Here is a 15,521-nt window from a genome sequence, read left to right as displayed (position 1 = left end):
TTCTTTTTTCTTTTTTCTTTCCCAGGACATATGCCAAGGTTACAGAGATGGGAGGGGAGTGGAGAGGAGCTCACACACAGAGGAACAGAGGGAGGGGGGGTGAGCAGCATGCAGAATGCATGAGACACCAGAGAGGACAGAGAAGTCGACTCTGAGCTGAGCTGCTGCAGTTTTTACAGGAATAATTTGGATCCATCACATCGCAGGGAAACCTTAGGCTACATATTTGTGCTGCAGGACTACAAATTCCTCAGCTGGCAGACTGCACCAGGAGTCAGCTGACGAGTAAAAAAAAAAAAAAAAGAAGCGAGGAAACAGTGTAGTGTTGTGGAGAGATGAGGAGGAAGTAAAAGAGGAGGGTCCATGAGGCTCTTGAAGCAGCAGGAAAGCAGAGAGGGGGCTGGGCTTCTCTGATAATGCTTCTTGCCAATAAGGACTTTCGCAATGCTTACTTTGACCTGTGGACTTTAGACAGCTTCAGCTCCAGTTGCCTGCAAGAGAGGGACACAAAACGCATGGTGACAGTGCAGTGAGGCAGCCGTCAGTTCACCAGCACAGGAGCTGACATGCAGAGTGTACCGGAGGAGTGGAGGGAAGGACGGGATGACAGGGAAGAAGGAGGAGGAGGTGGAGAGGGGATGCATGGGAAGGATGGGGAGATGTTAGTCAAAAGGAGAGTGGATTCAGAAGAGATGAAGGGAAGCTGGAAAAAGAAAAACGGGGTCGAAGAGGTGGAGGTCACAGAGAAAGAGTCGCTGATGATGGAGCTGACCAGGATGGTGCAGAAGATGGTGAAAGAGAGCAGCTGGTGGGAGAGGAGGGGGATTGACTGCAGCATCCTGGCAGCAGCCTTCTTCTGTTTGCCACCCGGTAAGAGACTGCATGCTCTGTGAGGATCAATCAGAAAGTCCTTGAAGTTGTTAGTGAAGACAGAAGGATTAAGAATGTCAGAAAGTTAAGCTGACCTACATTCTTGAAGATATGAGTCGTTTTATTTTGTACTTTTAAGATATTGTTTATGTGTGTACTTGAACCAGTTACTCTGACAGATATGGAAACTTTTTCAAGCAATGACTGTAAACTTTATGCATGCATTTTTCCTCCACATTGCAGATGTTTTTATAATGTAAGAAAACAAAACTTGCATCACAAGCTTTTTTATGGTTAAGACTGTAAGATGTCAGAAAGTTTTTTTTTTTAAATCTCGCAGAGGTGTCCAGGCATTAAACACAAATTAAACTGATGAGGGGATGATGTGCAGGTGGAACAGGAGATTAGGAAAGGAGCTGATTGGCTGGAAAAGACACAGGAAGGCCTAAGGAGACTGATGCAGAGCAGGTGTGGAGGGAAAAGCAGATACAGTAGGAAAAACAGGGCAAACAGACATCTGTATAACAAGCATATCTAAGACTATACACAAGTAAACTTAAATACAAAAGTACTCTATAACCTTCAGCGTCTTATTTGTAATGTCATGATGATGCAGTTCTTCTAACATGGCACACAGAGGCTTTACATGCAAATTATTCATATCTACAGTCAGTATGTGGATAAGAAAATCTGCTAAACACCCTGAATGTATACACAGAGGACATGTGGATGTGCTGCATCTTCTAAGTCCTCAGTCCAGTTTAACAAACAGGGAAAAAGTCTGAGGGCATCTGGTGGACTGGTAGAGGGACACAAACCATGACACATGCAGAGCTCAAAGTAATGTCTTAAAATTGCATTATTTTTTTTTTGCAAGAGTCCAAAACCCAAATGAAAAGCAGAAAATCATCACATTTGAGAAACTGGAAACCAGCTTCAAAAATTATGTCCCTGAACGTCTCATTAACAATTTAATTTAATGTGTCACTTAATAACTTTCTTTCTGTTTCTGAAATCCAAAGGCAGCTCTTTCTCTGTGTCACCCCTCAGTCCAACGCTGTCACTATGAGTTTACACATTCACGGTATCCCATGGTTCCCCGCTATGTGGGTCACTGGTGGCCACCTACTGACCTCAATTAGAACTAATGCCTATTGTGCCTCTTGTCACTCGATCATTGGAGCTGACAACCGACTGGTTCGAGCTTGATAGTAATCTAAACTTGTAACAGCAGCTGCTCCTTTTATAATTGCTTATTTGTGAGTTTTCTTCTAATAATCCATGCAGTATACCCCTGACTGTAGCATTAGTTGATTTTTAAGTCCCAGAGTGCAGCTGAGGAGGTATGTGGCATTGTGTATCACCAAGCTTGTGACTTACCACCTCGAAATAAGCTGCTTTGAAATAGGAGGTGCAGTTTATTAGCACAGTTTTATTGGCTTAAGAAAAGAACATGTCATCTAAACCTCAGCTGTGAAAGCCAGCCAGAGACACTGCACCACCAGCGGCCGGTTCATTCTAGTTAAAAAGTCCAGTGTGTTTTAAGAGTGCAGACACTGCTCAAATATTCTGACTATGCTTATAAAGATTTAATCAGATTTATAGGGATAGTTTCACAGTTTTTCTTAAACAAACAGTCAGGTCAATGAACAAGGCTTTTTCTCGCTGTAATCATTCCTCCTCTTCACACTGGCTATAAAAAGATCCCCTTCAAATGTGCTTTCATTGTGAGTGATGGGGGGAAAAAATCCACAATGCATGTCCAAAATCCATTTAAAAGTGGATGTGACGTTTATTTGAGGCTTCAGCAGTCTGAGTTAGTCATATCAAGTGGATATCTGCCATATTAACAATCGTTTTAGCATCAGATTCCCTCTTTGTCTTTCCCTGTTGAGCTGTGGTGGAAGTGTCGTAACAGAATAAGGGACATTGGCATTGAACATTCAAAGATATCTACTTGGTTTGACTCATTTGGACGGCTGACGCTTCACATTAGCTTTAGATAAACTTTTAAATACATTTCTGCACAGGAGGAGGACTGTGGATTTTGTCTTCCATCACTTACACTGTAAATGAATTATGAAGGGATCTTCTAATGGTCAGTATGAACAGGAGGAATGATTACAGCAAGAAAAAAGTTTTAATGTTAATTTGGGTGCCTGATTATTAGGTTTAAGAAAGACTTGAAAAATTATGCACCCGTCATTTAAGTCATTTTTATTATCAAACTGACTGTTAGCAGGAAGTATACTGTAGTAAAAATGTTTGTGAATGTTGGACTAAAAGATTAAAAATAATGAGATATACTTTCTGCTTCACATTAATACCTAGAATATATAATTAGAGTGTACAGTCTAGCCCTTACTCTATGTGAAAAGTGCCTTGAGATAACTTTTGTTGTAATTTGGTGCTATACATACAATTGAAGTGAATGATACACTGAGAAACTCGCCTGAATAACACAACATGACACAGAATCCATGCAGTGATGTAATCATGTGAGGAACCCCACGTGTGATGAAACAGCGTCAGACACAGCAGCACAGTCGCCTCCAGTGGACGATTAAGTTTCACTCTTTCACCTGATCTCTCTATACCTGTCATGGTTGAAAGTCCCACCGCGTTGCTGCAGCAGAATGAGGTAGTGGAAAGTAACTCACTGTAAAGTACAATTTCAATGTTCTTGACTTTATACTACTTGCTAGTTCATATTAAACTTTTACATAAAATTACATATTGATAAGATTATAAATTACACTGCATTGTTAAAAGTTAAACCAGTGCTTCCCAAACTTTTTGGCTTCTGTTTCAGATGTCTATGAATTGTTAGCACCAAAGAGGCATTTCTCCTCATGTGGTTTAAATAATTACCTGAGGCCCACAGAGGTAAAAGTCTCCAATATTTCACAAAGGATTAAAGAGAAGGTCTGAAAAATTAATCCAGTCTTTTTTTTTCTCCTTTCCTACCAAATCATCTCAAGACCGCAGAGATTTATCTAATGACCCTTTCAAAGCAGTTCAAACTAGCTCTGCCTCAAGATGCTGCAACTGTAAAATGCTGTTTATGTACTCGCTCATCTGCATTATAATGTACTTAGTTAGATTTATTTAATATATCAGTCACAGCCCAATACTCTTTTTACTTGTAATAGAGTGTTTTTACATCGTACTTTTACTTCAGTAAAGGATCTGAGTACTTCTTCCACCACTGCAGATTAGAGATACAGTGTCAGTCAGTTGGTATAAAGGTTCACTTTGGGCCAATTTACTTTGGTCAGCACTCACTGAATAGACCACCATCACACAACACATTTATGGTCTGCAGACAAGTAATTCATGACTTAAGTGATCCCCTGGCTTTTCATGTAGCAACAGTCAAGATTTTCACTGAGCTGTAAATTGAGAACATGCTGCCTGTTAACAAGGTGTACTGTCTTTCTAACTGTAAGATGAGGGTCCCGAAAATTCCCATATATATCTTTCAGTGTCCTCTTCAATGTCTTCTCCTTAAGATACAGTATGTTACACCTGTCCCAGAGCTTCTGCCATCCCTGGAAACAGAGTCTCCTTCATGGTGGAAAATGTTCTACCTTTCAGTCATAGTTTAAGTTTCACCACGCTGCAGACGTGTTTAGTTAAATCTGTATTCACTGATCTTTTTTGGCCACTTAAAGGCAGCAGAACAAGCTACAATCACAACATTGATATTATAATTTCGTCAAGGCTGCATGGTGAACTTTACAAATCGAGCAAACACAAAGCAACATTAGCATTCATTTGAAACTGTGTTCATTGCTACCTGATGATTTTGAGGACATTTTCTGGCTCTTAAGTCTCTAAATGCTTCACTTTATCCAGCAGATAGTCTCTAACTTTGTCTGTTCAGTCTACAAGAGTGACGCACCCTTTCCAAACATTCATAGGAGAAAAAAAAGTAGCTTACTGGACAAATGTTAACACTACAAACAAACCAGAGGGCTGACTCAGTAACAGCTCAGAAGAATTCAAGTTATAAAGATATGACGTTTACTCAGATGAAGTTTAATGCCACTCAACCCAGTGACACTCATGTAAAATCCCAAACTGTACAAAGAATAAACTCCTCTACTGCTGAACTTTCACCTATTTTAAGCTTCTTACAATAGCTTAGTGCTCTGTTCACGTTTTATCGATCAAGCCATTTCGTTTTATAGTGTGTGATGATCTCATGGGAGTGCTAATGTAGACTATGAGTCTTGAGTCTGAGAACTGTGAGAGGTCAGTAAACACATCAGATCAAGATCAGGGATTGAGCAATAGCTTTGTAAATTATGAAATGAGGCAAGTATTTTGAATAAAAATATATTTTGTCTTCAGAGTTTAGATGGAGGTCAAATGTCTGCATTCTGTGTTGCAGCCTTCCTGCTGTTGGCCTCCTCTCAGCTCCTGTGGTTTTTGGCGGGCATGCTGCTGATGGGCGTGGCTCATGCTGTCATCACTATCAAGGGAACACATCTGGCCAGCCACGGGGCTCTGAGCGAGTCGCAGGCCTGGGGGAAGTTCTGGGCCGTCTTCTTCATCGAGGTAAAATGTTCAGATATAAACTGATCATTAACTTCCTGAGGCAAGGCTTATTTTTGAGTTGGTTATAATTATCTCATGCAGCTTTGTAAAAATACTGCTGTGAAAGTGACATTGAGCGAGGCACAGCATGAGGAACAACTTGATGACCAAGATAAATGACAGTCTAAGATAAGTGTGAAGCTACAGTAGGTGAAAGGTTAGCTTAGCTTAGCATAAAGACTGGAAGCAGCTAGCCTGGCTCTATCCAGTGGTAATGAAGTCTACCTTCAAGCACCACAAAACTGCAGTGTTGGTTTTATGGGGGGTGGGGTTGTTAAGTGTCAGATTATTTCCTAACGATAACCACAAGACTCCAGGAAGTCCACCTGGCACTTGGCAAATATAACCCTTCATAAAACCACAACTTCCGAGTTTTACACAAGGCAAGGTTATTAATACAGCACATTTCATACACAAGAGCAATTCAAAGTACATAATGCACTAAAGACATTAAGGAACTACATAAGACTATTTTGATAACTGATTAATTGTTTTTAGCAATTTTTTAAAGAAAAAATGTCCAAATTCTCTGCTTCCAAGTTTGCAAATGTGAACATATACTGCTTTCTCGAATCCTCTATGACATTAAACTGAATATATTTGAGCTGTGCATAAAAAAAAAAACATTTGAGGACTTTACCTTGGACTTTGAGAAACAGTGAATCATCATTTTATAGTCTAAAATAAATAATTGATTAATTGAGAAAATAAAGTCATTAGTTGCAGCCCTACTGTACAGTGCAGTAATGAACTATAAGAGATGAATTCCTATCCAAAAATAAACTATTATTATTATTATTATTATTATTAAAGGCAGCGGAGTTTTCTTAGTTTTAAGGTAATCAGGAAGTTGATTCCTTCTGTACGTCTGCCAACTGACTGCTTTCTAAAGATGTAAGGGCCTCACTGGGTTCATAACAAACAAATACATGTTCATATGTGAGCTTTTGATGTGCTAGCAGTGGATTGTCTTTCTCCTTTTTCCAGTCTATGTGCTGGACTAAGCTTTATTCATGTAAAATATATATATATATCTTTGGTTGTACATTTGAGGACTTCACCTTGGACTTTGGGAAACAGTGAATCACCATTTTATAGTCTAAAATAAATGATTGATTAATTGAGAAAATAGTAATTATTTGCAGCCCTATAGTGCAGTAATGAACTATAAGTTTATCCAAATGCAAAATCTGAGTGTGCTATCAGCCTTCTCATTGAAAGTAAATAACTGTATTTCCTGAAATCTCAAACTATTCCTTTAAATTCCAGCTGTTTCACTGAAGCTTATATATATATATATCTGTGGTTGTACAAGGCAGGTGTGAAAGTTTGTGATGCAGTGAAGCATCATGTTAAACGAAAATACCCTGCAAAATAAAGTCATAATGGGATTGAATCAAGCCAGTGAATATCACAATTTATCATAAAGCTGAGGTGAAGTCAGTTATAACCTTTATTCATTTTCCTTCCTGCTAATTCTCACTTATTCTTTTATGTGTTGCATCATGGTTTTGTTGTTTGGATGTTCATAAACATGCCCATCTGTCCTTCACCCGCTCAGATTTGTGGCTCGTTCTCAGCGCGAGCCGGCGTGCAGGGCCACATTAAGATGCATCATGCTCATACTAATGTCATTGGACTGGGTGACTCCAGCGTATGGAAGGCCCCCTTCCTGCCTCGCTCTGTCTACCTGTTCATAGCTCCCTTGGCCGTGCCTATCATCACACCACTTGTTGCATTAGGTAAGAGGTGCTAAAAGACCGACGGGGGAACAAGTGCTTCTAGCGTTTGTTAATAAAATATTTCAGCATTAAATGTGATTATCAACATAAAGTCGAGATAGATTTTCACCTCCTGATCCTGTTCAAGTTCCCACCTTTACTGCGTCTCCGCCACTGAGGTGTGAGTTTATTCTCATAACCGTGACGTTTTCTGCCTCTCTGATTTTGCAGCTCATCTCAAAGGACACTCTCTGGCTCACGTCGTTCGGACCGTTCTGATGATCACGCTGGGCCTGTACTCGCAATACTGGCTTCTGATCAACGTCTCCGGGTTCAACTCGCCTCTCGGTGCTTTGCTTTGCATGCTCATCTGCAGAAACACGTTCACTGTGCCGTACATCCACGTCAACATATTCCAGGTGAGAAATACTAGCAGCTTGTTCCTTGAAGGGGGCATATTATGCTTTTTCTGGTTTTCTGTTATTTAGATACAATGGCAAGAAAAAGTGTGTGAGCCATTTGGGAAATACCTAGTTTTCTGCATTAATTGGTCATAAAATGTGATCCAATCTGGTCGAACCAGAGGATTCACATACATTGTCTTGCCACTGTACTGTTATAATGTCAAATATTAAACATGGCATAGCAGAGCAGGTACATCCAATTGCAACAGATAGCAAGAATTGAAGAATCAATATTTATTTACTCAACTCAGGAGCAGAACTGCAGGCTAAGCAAAACTGAACAATACTGAACAAAGGGTTCAACAACACTAAACTGAAAACTAGGGCTTAAAGACAGACTAACTGATGAGAAGATGAGGTGCAAGTGCATCAGGAAGACAGCAAAGGAGTTGTTAGGCTGGCAGATGACCAAAACTTCATGCAGGCAGCCTGGAGGTTGGACAGATGGAGGTAGTCACTTGGGAAGGTGTCTAGGAGGCAGGAATGATGGCCAGTGTCGCTCGGGGGAAGGCGACCAGGAGGACGACTAGATGTGAGGTCTGTTACTCAGTCCAGTTCAACGAAGGGACATAGAGCCAGACTGGGACCGAGCCATGACACATGCAGAGCTCAAAGTAATGTCTAGCAAAGATATTCTAGTAGAGCCCCAGAATATCGAGAATATAGATGTCAAAATTTGACATTGAACTTTTGGACATCATTTCTTTTTGAACATTTAGAATCACAGCTTTCAGTAAATGATCACACCACAAGACCTAAAGGCATAGTTTGACATTTTAAGAAATATGTTTATTCACTTTCCTGCCAGTGATTAGAAGAGAAGATTGATATTGCTCTCATGTCGGATACCTTCAGTATGAAACTACAACCAGCAGCTGGTAAAGGCTGGAAATAGCCAGTCTTCCTCTGTACAAAGGGAAGGAAATCCCTTCAGCAGCACCTCTGATGCTCAGACACTTTAAACTGAAGAGTAAAATGACAAGTTGTAGTTTAAAGTACACTAACCATAGATCACCTATCAGTAAAAGATAAAAGTCAGACAGAGAGGTTGGAAACAAGGTTAACTGCACATATCTGGGAGTCACATGATGAAGTTATCACCCAAAGAACATCCAACACAGTTTACAGGATATCTGGTTTAACTTTGACCTTCTTTACTTACTGCAGGTCAGCACACAGTTTACATGAACAGTGAGAGATTATTACAGATATTATAGTAACGCTAATTTTTTACAGCTAAACTAACAGTAAAAATAAGTATATACATGTAAATCTAACGTGTCTGATTCAGTGACTGCTTGTGTTTCTTTGTTATAGAGATTTCACTTGGCTACCATGGTCTTATTTTGATATTAAATAATATGAACAAAACGATTGAAAGTAGAGTTTAATGTTTTAAAAGCAGAATTATCTTTTAATCTATTAATAAAAACACAATTTAGCAGAAGTAGGGGAGAAACTAACTTAAAATTAACAAAATACTATTTATACATTTGGGGAAAAAGGTGAAGATTGGGTGATGTAAAATTATAATAATGTTTTATAAGATTACCTCAATTTAATAATGTAAGAAATGTTGTTGCCAAGGTTACTTAATTTTAAGAAAATACAGAACCATTGAAAAGTCTCGACAAACTTCTTCATTGAAGTGAATGGGAAGGCGTGTTTAAACTTTTGACTGGCATTGTTCAGCAATAAGTCACACGTCTTATAGATTTAATGAATACTTTACTGCCGCTATAATTTCCTGCCAAACGATGATGAGAGCGCCACTTGTTTCGCTGCCTTTTGAGAAGCTCGGTTTCAATGCAGCATTGTGTTCTCATAAACCAAATCAGTCAGTACTTTACAGGGATAAAAAGGAACAATTCATGCATGAGTCTCCCAGATGGAGTCTGAGTCCTGCAGGTCATTGTGCATTGTTCAGATCAAAGAGTGTGAAGGTGGATTAGAAGTCGCAGGTTCTTGATGTGAAGTCAAGAGTCTCACAGGGGGAAATGTTTGTTCTCTCTGGGGGTTTGAACTGAGAACCTGTTCACTCCTGACTCTGTGCTGTTGTTGGCCATTGTCCTGTCTTTCTCTCCTGAACTCTCCTCTATAATTTCTAGGTGAGGATGATCTTTGCTTTGGTTTCTTTTGAAAGCATTGTGTAATAAAACCATTCTCTCTTACACATGTTTTCAACATTTAAATTGTTTAAAAGGTAAATTACTTTATATAGATAGGTATTTTTTCCTGTTACATAAGCAATGGTGTTTTTTTTGTCTATCTGTGTCAAACAAACATTGGAGTTCAGGGAACTGAAATCGTGTCCTCGCCCCTCTAGGAAAAGGGAACAATGAACCTGAAAGTTCACAGTGTATCATTTGGTTCATGATAATTCGGCAAATTTGTTTTAAAGTCTGTGTCAATAAATCACTTTCTCTGATATGATAACAGCCCAATGTTATCCTGAGGCCTTGTATTTTAGAGACATCCTGTTTCAAAACATAGATTATGTTTTGTATTATCAAAACGCTACAGACTTATTTAACAGACTGCACACATGGGGTCAGGCAGTGTTTAGGAGTACTTGTCGATATTAAAGATTACTAAGTATGCAGTAGGCAGATGTTTTCTAAAAAGCCACTGTACACTAAGCACTCAGCACCAAACAGCAGGCACAGTTAGCTGCAGACTAGCTGGTGAACATAGTGGAGCTTTTAGCAGCTGAGAATGTGGGTCATAGCAGTGGGGCCTTTGGGTGCTCAGACAGGGAGAGAAGGAAAACATTGACTGGCTGTTTGCAGATAAATCATCAAGTCATCAATCTTCACCTACATTTAATTAAAAAGGCTGTAATGTATATTTTTATAACAGTGTGTGATTTGTCAGTGTGTAATGTGTTGTTATCAGCGACTCTGCAGCTCCCCTCGGCTTTATGGAGCTTAATAGTGAGTTTCAGTTCATTGTTTGGATGTACGGCTGCAAATTCACTGTTTTGGTTCACACTCAGAGCTCTCGTAGAGCCACAGCAGGCAGCTGTTTGCAGAGAAAAAGCTCTAAACAGCTACTGTACCTGCCCAGCACCAAATAGCAATCAGACACAGTTAACTGTAGAGTAATTTAAAAATGTAGAGTGCGATAACTAAAAGCAACATCTACTGTACTGTATGTGTTAAGTGTTGAAAGAAAACCAAGGGGATCATGGGATATTATTGAAAGCTCCAGAACAGCTACTAAATGAACCTGTTGGTGAGATTTTTTCCCCAGCACCAAATAGCAATCAGACACTGTTGTAGAGTAGCCGGTGAACATAGTGAAGCATTTAGCGGCTAAAGAGATATTTTCCTCAGGAGTTGGAAGAGAGAGCTAAAAGAGAGTGAATATTGGACTTACATTCACCAGGTGGACAGAAACATAGTCAAAATGAATGATAATGGATGTGGAAATAAGCAGCATATCAACCTAAAAGGTGATGATATGTTAGTGCTGTGTTCACTACATGTTTGGGCTGAAAACATGTGGCAAAATTAATCAGTCAATGCAGGTTTAAGCTCTGTTTAATTTGTTAAAAACATTTGACAAATCCTGTAGTTAATATATTGTTTGTTTAAGTGCAAAGTACAAAGCACATAACCTCCCATAAAAGCACAGCAAGTCTCTTTTTGCACAGATTAAACAAACATGAAACAATGTTCATCAATGAGCTTTAAAGGTACTGATAGGCAGATATTTAATATTGAAGAAGTGGACCCAAATGCAGGAAACAGCAGGCAGTAGAAGAATCCATATTTATTTGCTGAACTCAGGACCCTGAATATATGAGCATGGCCCAAAGCGAACCTGAACAACACTAGGCTGAAAACCAAGCCTTAAATACAAACTTAACTGATGAGAAGATAAAGTGCATGTGGAACAGGGCGAATGAGATTGATGCACGGCAGGTGTGGAGAGAAGTGTAAATACCATAAATGCAAATTATTTGAATCTACAGACAAAAAAACCCTAACAAACTCCTTTTTCATAATGTGTTGAGGATGATTTTAATAGATTCCAGCCATTGAACAAACACCTGTCAACCTGGTGGATGAGAACGAATAAGCTGCCTGGTGTTTGACGTCTAACTTGGGGGTGTCAGACTGCTCGGTGATATTTCACAACTGGTGTGAAAGCCAGTTCAAGTCCAGTTCAACAAACAGGGAAAAAGTCTGTGGGCATTTGGTAGACTGGTGAAGGCACGTTGAGCCAGACTGGGACAGAAGCATGACACGAACATGAGAGTGGTATCAATCATCTCATCGAGTCTTTTTAGTGTATTAAAATAAAAATAACAATGCTGTGATTTTGCATATTAAAAAGCAAATTGTGCCCTTTGATAAAAAAGTGAATTCTTGTGCCCTCGTAACGCATGCTATATACCTGCAACGTCCCTTGTTTGACTCAGGGGACTTTTGTTGCATGTCAAACCCATTTCTCTCTCCCCTTGTTTCCTGTTAGCCACTCTGCCACTAACTGTTCAATAAAGGCAAAAAAGCCCCCCAAAAAATATATTAAAAAACATCCATTCAGTAGCCAGACTACAGCTTTCGGTCATATCACATTATCTTCGTCAGCAGATAGAGCGTTCAATGGATGCTCAAATTTCCATTTATTTAAGTAATTTATGAACTTCTTGTCCATGTCAGCTTAAAAAGCTGCAGCTGCTACTGAAGATCATGTGACACCATTTAAAAGCTCCAGAACAGCCACTCAATGGACCTTTTGCTGAGACTGTCTTCTCCAATTATACCCTGCTTTCAAAAACGTCTTCCATAAACTGAAGAAACAAGAAAGTATCAAACTTAATATATAGGCCAGCATCCAGCATGTCATCACTAGTACCATCTTTAAATAAATTATACACTAAACTTATAAAACCTGTGTCTGATCGGCAGCACATTGGCCTCCCCATGTTCTCCCCGACCGGCCGACCAAAGAGGATCTACCAGATGACCCACGGAGTCCTGAACCTGCCGCGTAACCCTGTGCTGGACTGGGTCTTTGGACACTCGCTTATCAACTGCCACGTGGAGCACCATCTATTCCCCTTCCTGTCTGATTACATGTGTCTAAAGGTAAGAAACAACAAAACCCCAAATCAGTATTATATTATCAGCTTCCACACTGTGCTTTAACTTAATGTGTCACTGGATTGATTTTCACTGTAGATGTGTTGGTTTTACAGAAAAACATACATGCACACCCTTTCAAAGTCAAAGTGAAAACACATCTCTACAAATTGATCTAAATTAATTATGAGTATTAAATATGTATCTGTATGTATCTGTTTTAAAAGTAAGTGGTTACTAAGGCTGTGAAGCCATGCAGTGGGGTTGAAGTAGCTTTAAAGTAGCTTAAAATGGAAATTGGGTTTTGTTAACTACTTGTTGATGCTGATTACAGTATACAAACTGTTTTTACATCACTATATTAATTTTGTGTCATAGTTTATACAGTAATTAATGTATTATTATCTGGAAATATGTTAAATTTGCAGTATTCAATTGACTTATTTAAGTTATTTTATGGTAATTACTATTTTTTGTAATAATTAAAGAAACGGTGTATTTAGTGACATCTAGTGGTGAGGTTACAGATTGCAACCAACTGAATATGCCCACTCCCCTTTGTAGACATAAAAGCCTCATTCTAAGGTACTGAAAATACAACAACTATTATTTTCAGGTGATTATACACTAATCAAAACATACTTATGAATATTACGTTCCATTTCCTGCCAATTTAGCCTTGTAAGTCTTACACACTGGTCCCTTAAATGCCAATACTTCCAATCTCTGCAATGCTGTCATTATTCTGTATCTTTTGTTAATTTTGTCTGACAGTGTCTGAAGCTCAACAGGTTGGTAATGACTGCGATTTAACACATTTCAGGAACAACTATACAGGCTGCATTAAAACACAGTAAAGGTGACCACAGAGAGCACTATGAGGTAGTTTAGCAGCCTCAGTTTATTGTGTACATTTCAAACAAGTAGTCTGTGTTTTTATAAACTAGTGGCACTGAGTTTAAAACAAACAGACATTTACCAGATGGAAAGGGTCTAATTAATGATCCTTGACTCAAACCAGTCATGATATTGCTGTCTCTCTTGTCTGTTTGCAGTAGAAGATGTTTAAAATGATTGCCTTTGTTACCCAGTTTCTCAAGAACTGCATTTGACTTGCTAATTTATATTGCATTGGCCTATAAAAAAACACTCATGTCTCTCGTCCACTCCTCTCTAGGTGAAGCCCGTTGTGTCTAAGTATCTGACCGAAAAGCAGCTTCCATATCAAGAGGACAGCTACTTCTCCCGCCTTAGCATTTTCTTCCACAAATACCAGGAGCTTATGGTGTTTGCACCGCCGATCACAGAGCTGGTGGGAGTGCAGTGATGATGACGCAGCAAAGGAGACAAACTATTTCCCCACTTATGCTGCTTTTAAGACTCTAAAAGCACAAGCTCCAGTGTTTTAAGTGCATTTCTGCTGATGTGTGTAAAAAAAACCTCCTCAGTCCCGGTTTGAACAGCCTCATACAGACAGAATGGTAGTAGAGATGTTATAGAGTCATTAATATATTGACAATTAAATAATAATGTAGTTAGATATTAGAAGCTAAGTAACATGACATTCTAATATTTTATTTTTCTATACTTTCATAGGTCTTTTAATAAGTAGCACAAAGGTAAGCGCTCAACCAAAACTGACTTGATTGTATTTAAAGTCACATTAAGAGATTAATCACAGCTCTTGAACTGAAAAGCACATTTTAACTTTAGTCAGGTTCTTTTTTCAGGTATCACTAAACTTTAACAGTGGCGGCTCTGGATTACCGGTCTGACAATCCAGGTTACCAACCGGCTCTGTTAACTCTGGGATAACCAATTATTGTACATTCCCGCTGTGAGATGATGAAATGAATGATTCAGTAAGGTAAAAGCTGCTATAAACAAGCACAACATTAGAATATTAAAATAAGTAACAAAATATGCAACTGTATTGTAAACAATTTAAACATGCTACTGTGGGCCGTAACCAGCGCCCAAAATAATAGACCTGCCAGAAGTTTTGCACTAGCCCTAACCCTCGCTTTGCCTCCCACATACTAACTCATGGAGGAAGGAGTAAGAACAACGCCCTCCACCCACCCCCCAGCCAATTATACATGTCCTACAGATCACTGCTAAAGGTAGCTGTAATGGTTCACTGACACTCTGGAAATGTCAGTACTTCAACTCAACTCCTTCTGTCAGCACTAACATGAACACAGTCCGTACATTATAAATGTATGAATGTATATATTGAACATTTAATAGGTTTAAATACAGGCTTCATATTTTAAAAAGTTTAAAAAAAAATTTATTTTTTTTAACACTTATAGTGATGCTGCAGATAGATGAGTTTCACATTTACAAGCAGATATAAGGAAATGTTCCACAATATCATGATAGCTCATGTATGGACATTTCCAGTATTTAGAAATGAAACCAGTAAAATGACTGCTTTGTGGTGAATTTCTATGCACTCATCCTCCTTTTGCATTTCCAAAACTTTGTTATGACACGCTACAGTGATGAATGGCAGCTAGTCACAGTGATAATACAGATTACACAAGGTTACCTCCTCTCACAGATGGTGAGAAAACGACTGAGCAGTGGGCCAAAAAATGCAGAAGCAAATCCAAAAGCTAGAATTTTTTTGGCTCATGCGCCTCGTTTGATTAAATAGGCGATAGTCTTGATTTCTGGTATACAGTTCTTATAATACATCCATGGTTAATACAGGACAAAATCAGTGTTATTAGGGCTGGGTATCATTTAAAAGATTATACCAGTACCAA

General features: G+C 39.0%; 1 protein-coding gene across 1 annotated transcript; it reads left to right on the top strand.

Annotated features, from left to right (window-relative positions):
• Positions 1-128: 128 nt before the first annotated feature.
• On the top strand, positions 129-14,084 carry fads6 (fatty acid desaturase 6). The gene is made up of 6 exons (XM_053341313.1): positions 129-870; positions 5,267-5,433; positions 7,034-7,214; positions 7,425-7,612; positions 12,574-12,753; positions 13,925-14,084. Exons 1-6 carry the CDS (start codon positions 567-569, stop codon positions 14,072-14,074), a joined length of 1,170 nt encoding a protein of 389 aa, XP_053197288.1. The 5' UTR covers positions 129-566; the 3' UTR covers positions 14,075-14,084.
• Positions 14,085-15,521: the final 1,437 nt, after the last annotated feature.

This window comes from Scomber japonicus, chromosome 20 (genome assembly GCF_027409825.1).
Source record: "Scomber japonicus isolate fScoJap1 chromosome 20, fScoJap1.pri, whole genome shotgun sequence".
NCBI lineage: Eukaryota > Metazoa > Chordata > Actinopteri > Scombriformes > Scombridae > Scomber > Scomber japonicus.
This window is presented reverse-complemented; position numbering and strand designations above follow the sequence as displayed.

What these genes read in the sequence shown, in the direction of transcription:
- fads6 (XM_053341313.1), top strand. Translation starts at nt 567, where the DNA reads ATGCAGAGTGTACCGGAGGAGTGGAGGGAAGGACGGGATGACAGGGAA. An exon ending in CTTCTTCTGTTTGCCACCCG is followed by an intron (nt 871 to 5,266) that starts GTAAGAGACTGC and finishes TCTGTGTTGCAG; the next exon opens with CCTTCCTGCTGTTGGCCTCC. An exon ending in CTGATTACATGTGTCTAAAG is followed by an intron (nt 12,754 to 13,924) that starts GTAAGAAACAAC and finishes ACTCCTCTCTAG; the next exon opens with GTGAAGCCCGTTGTGTCTAA.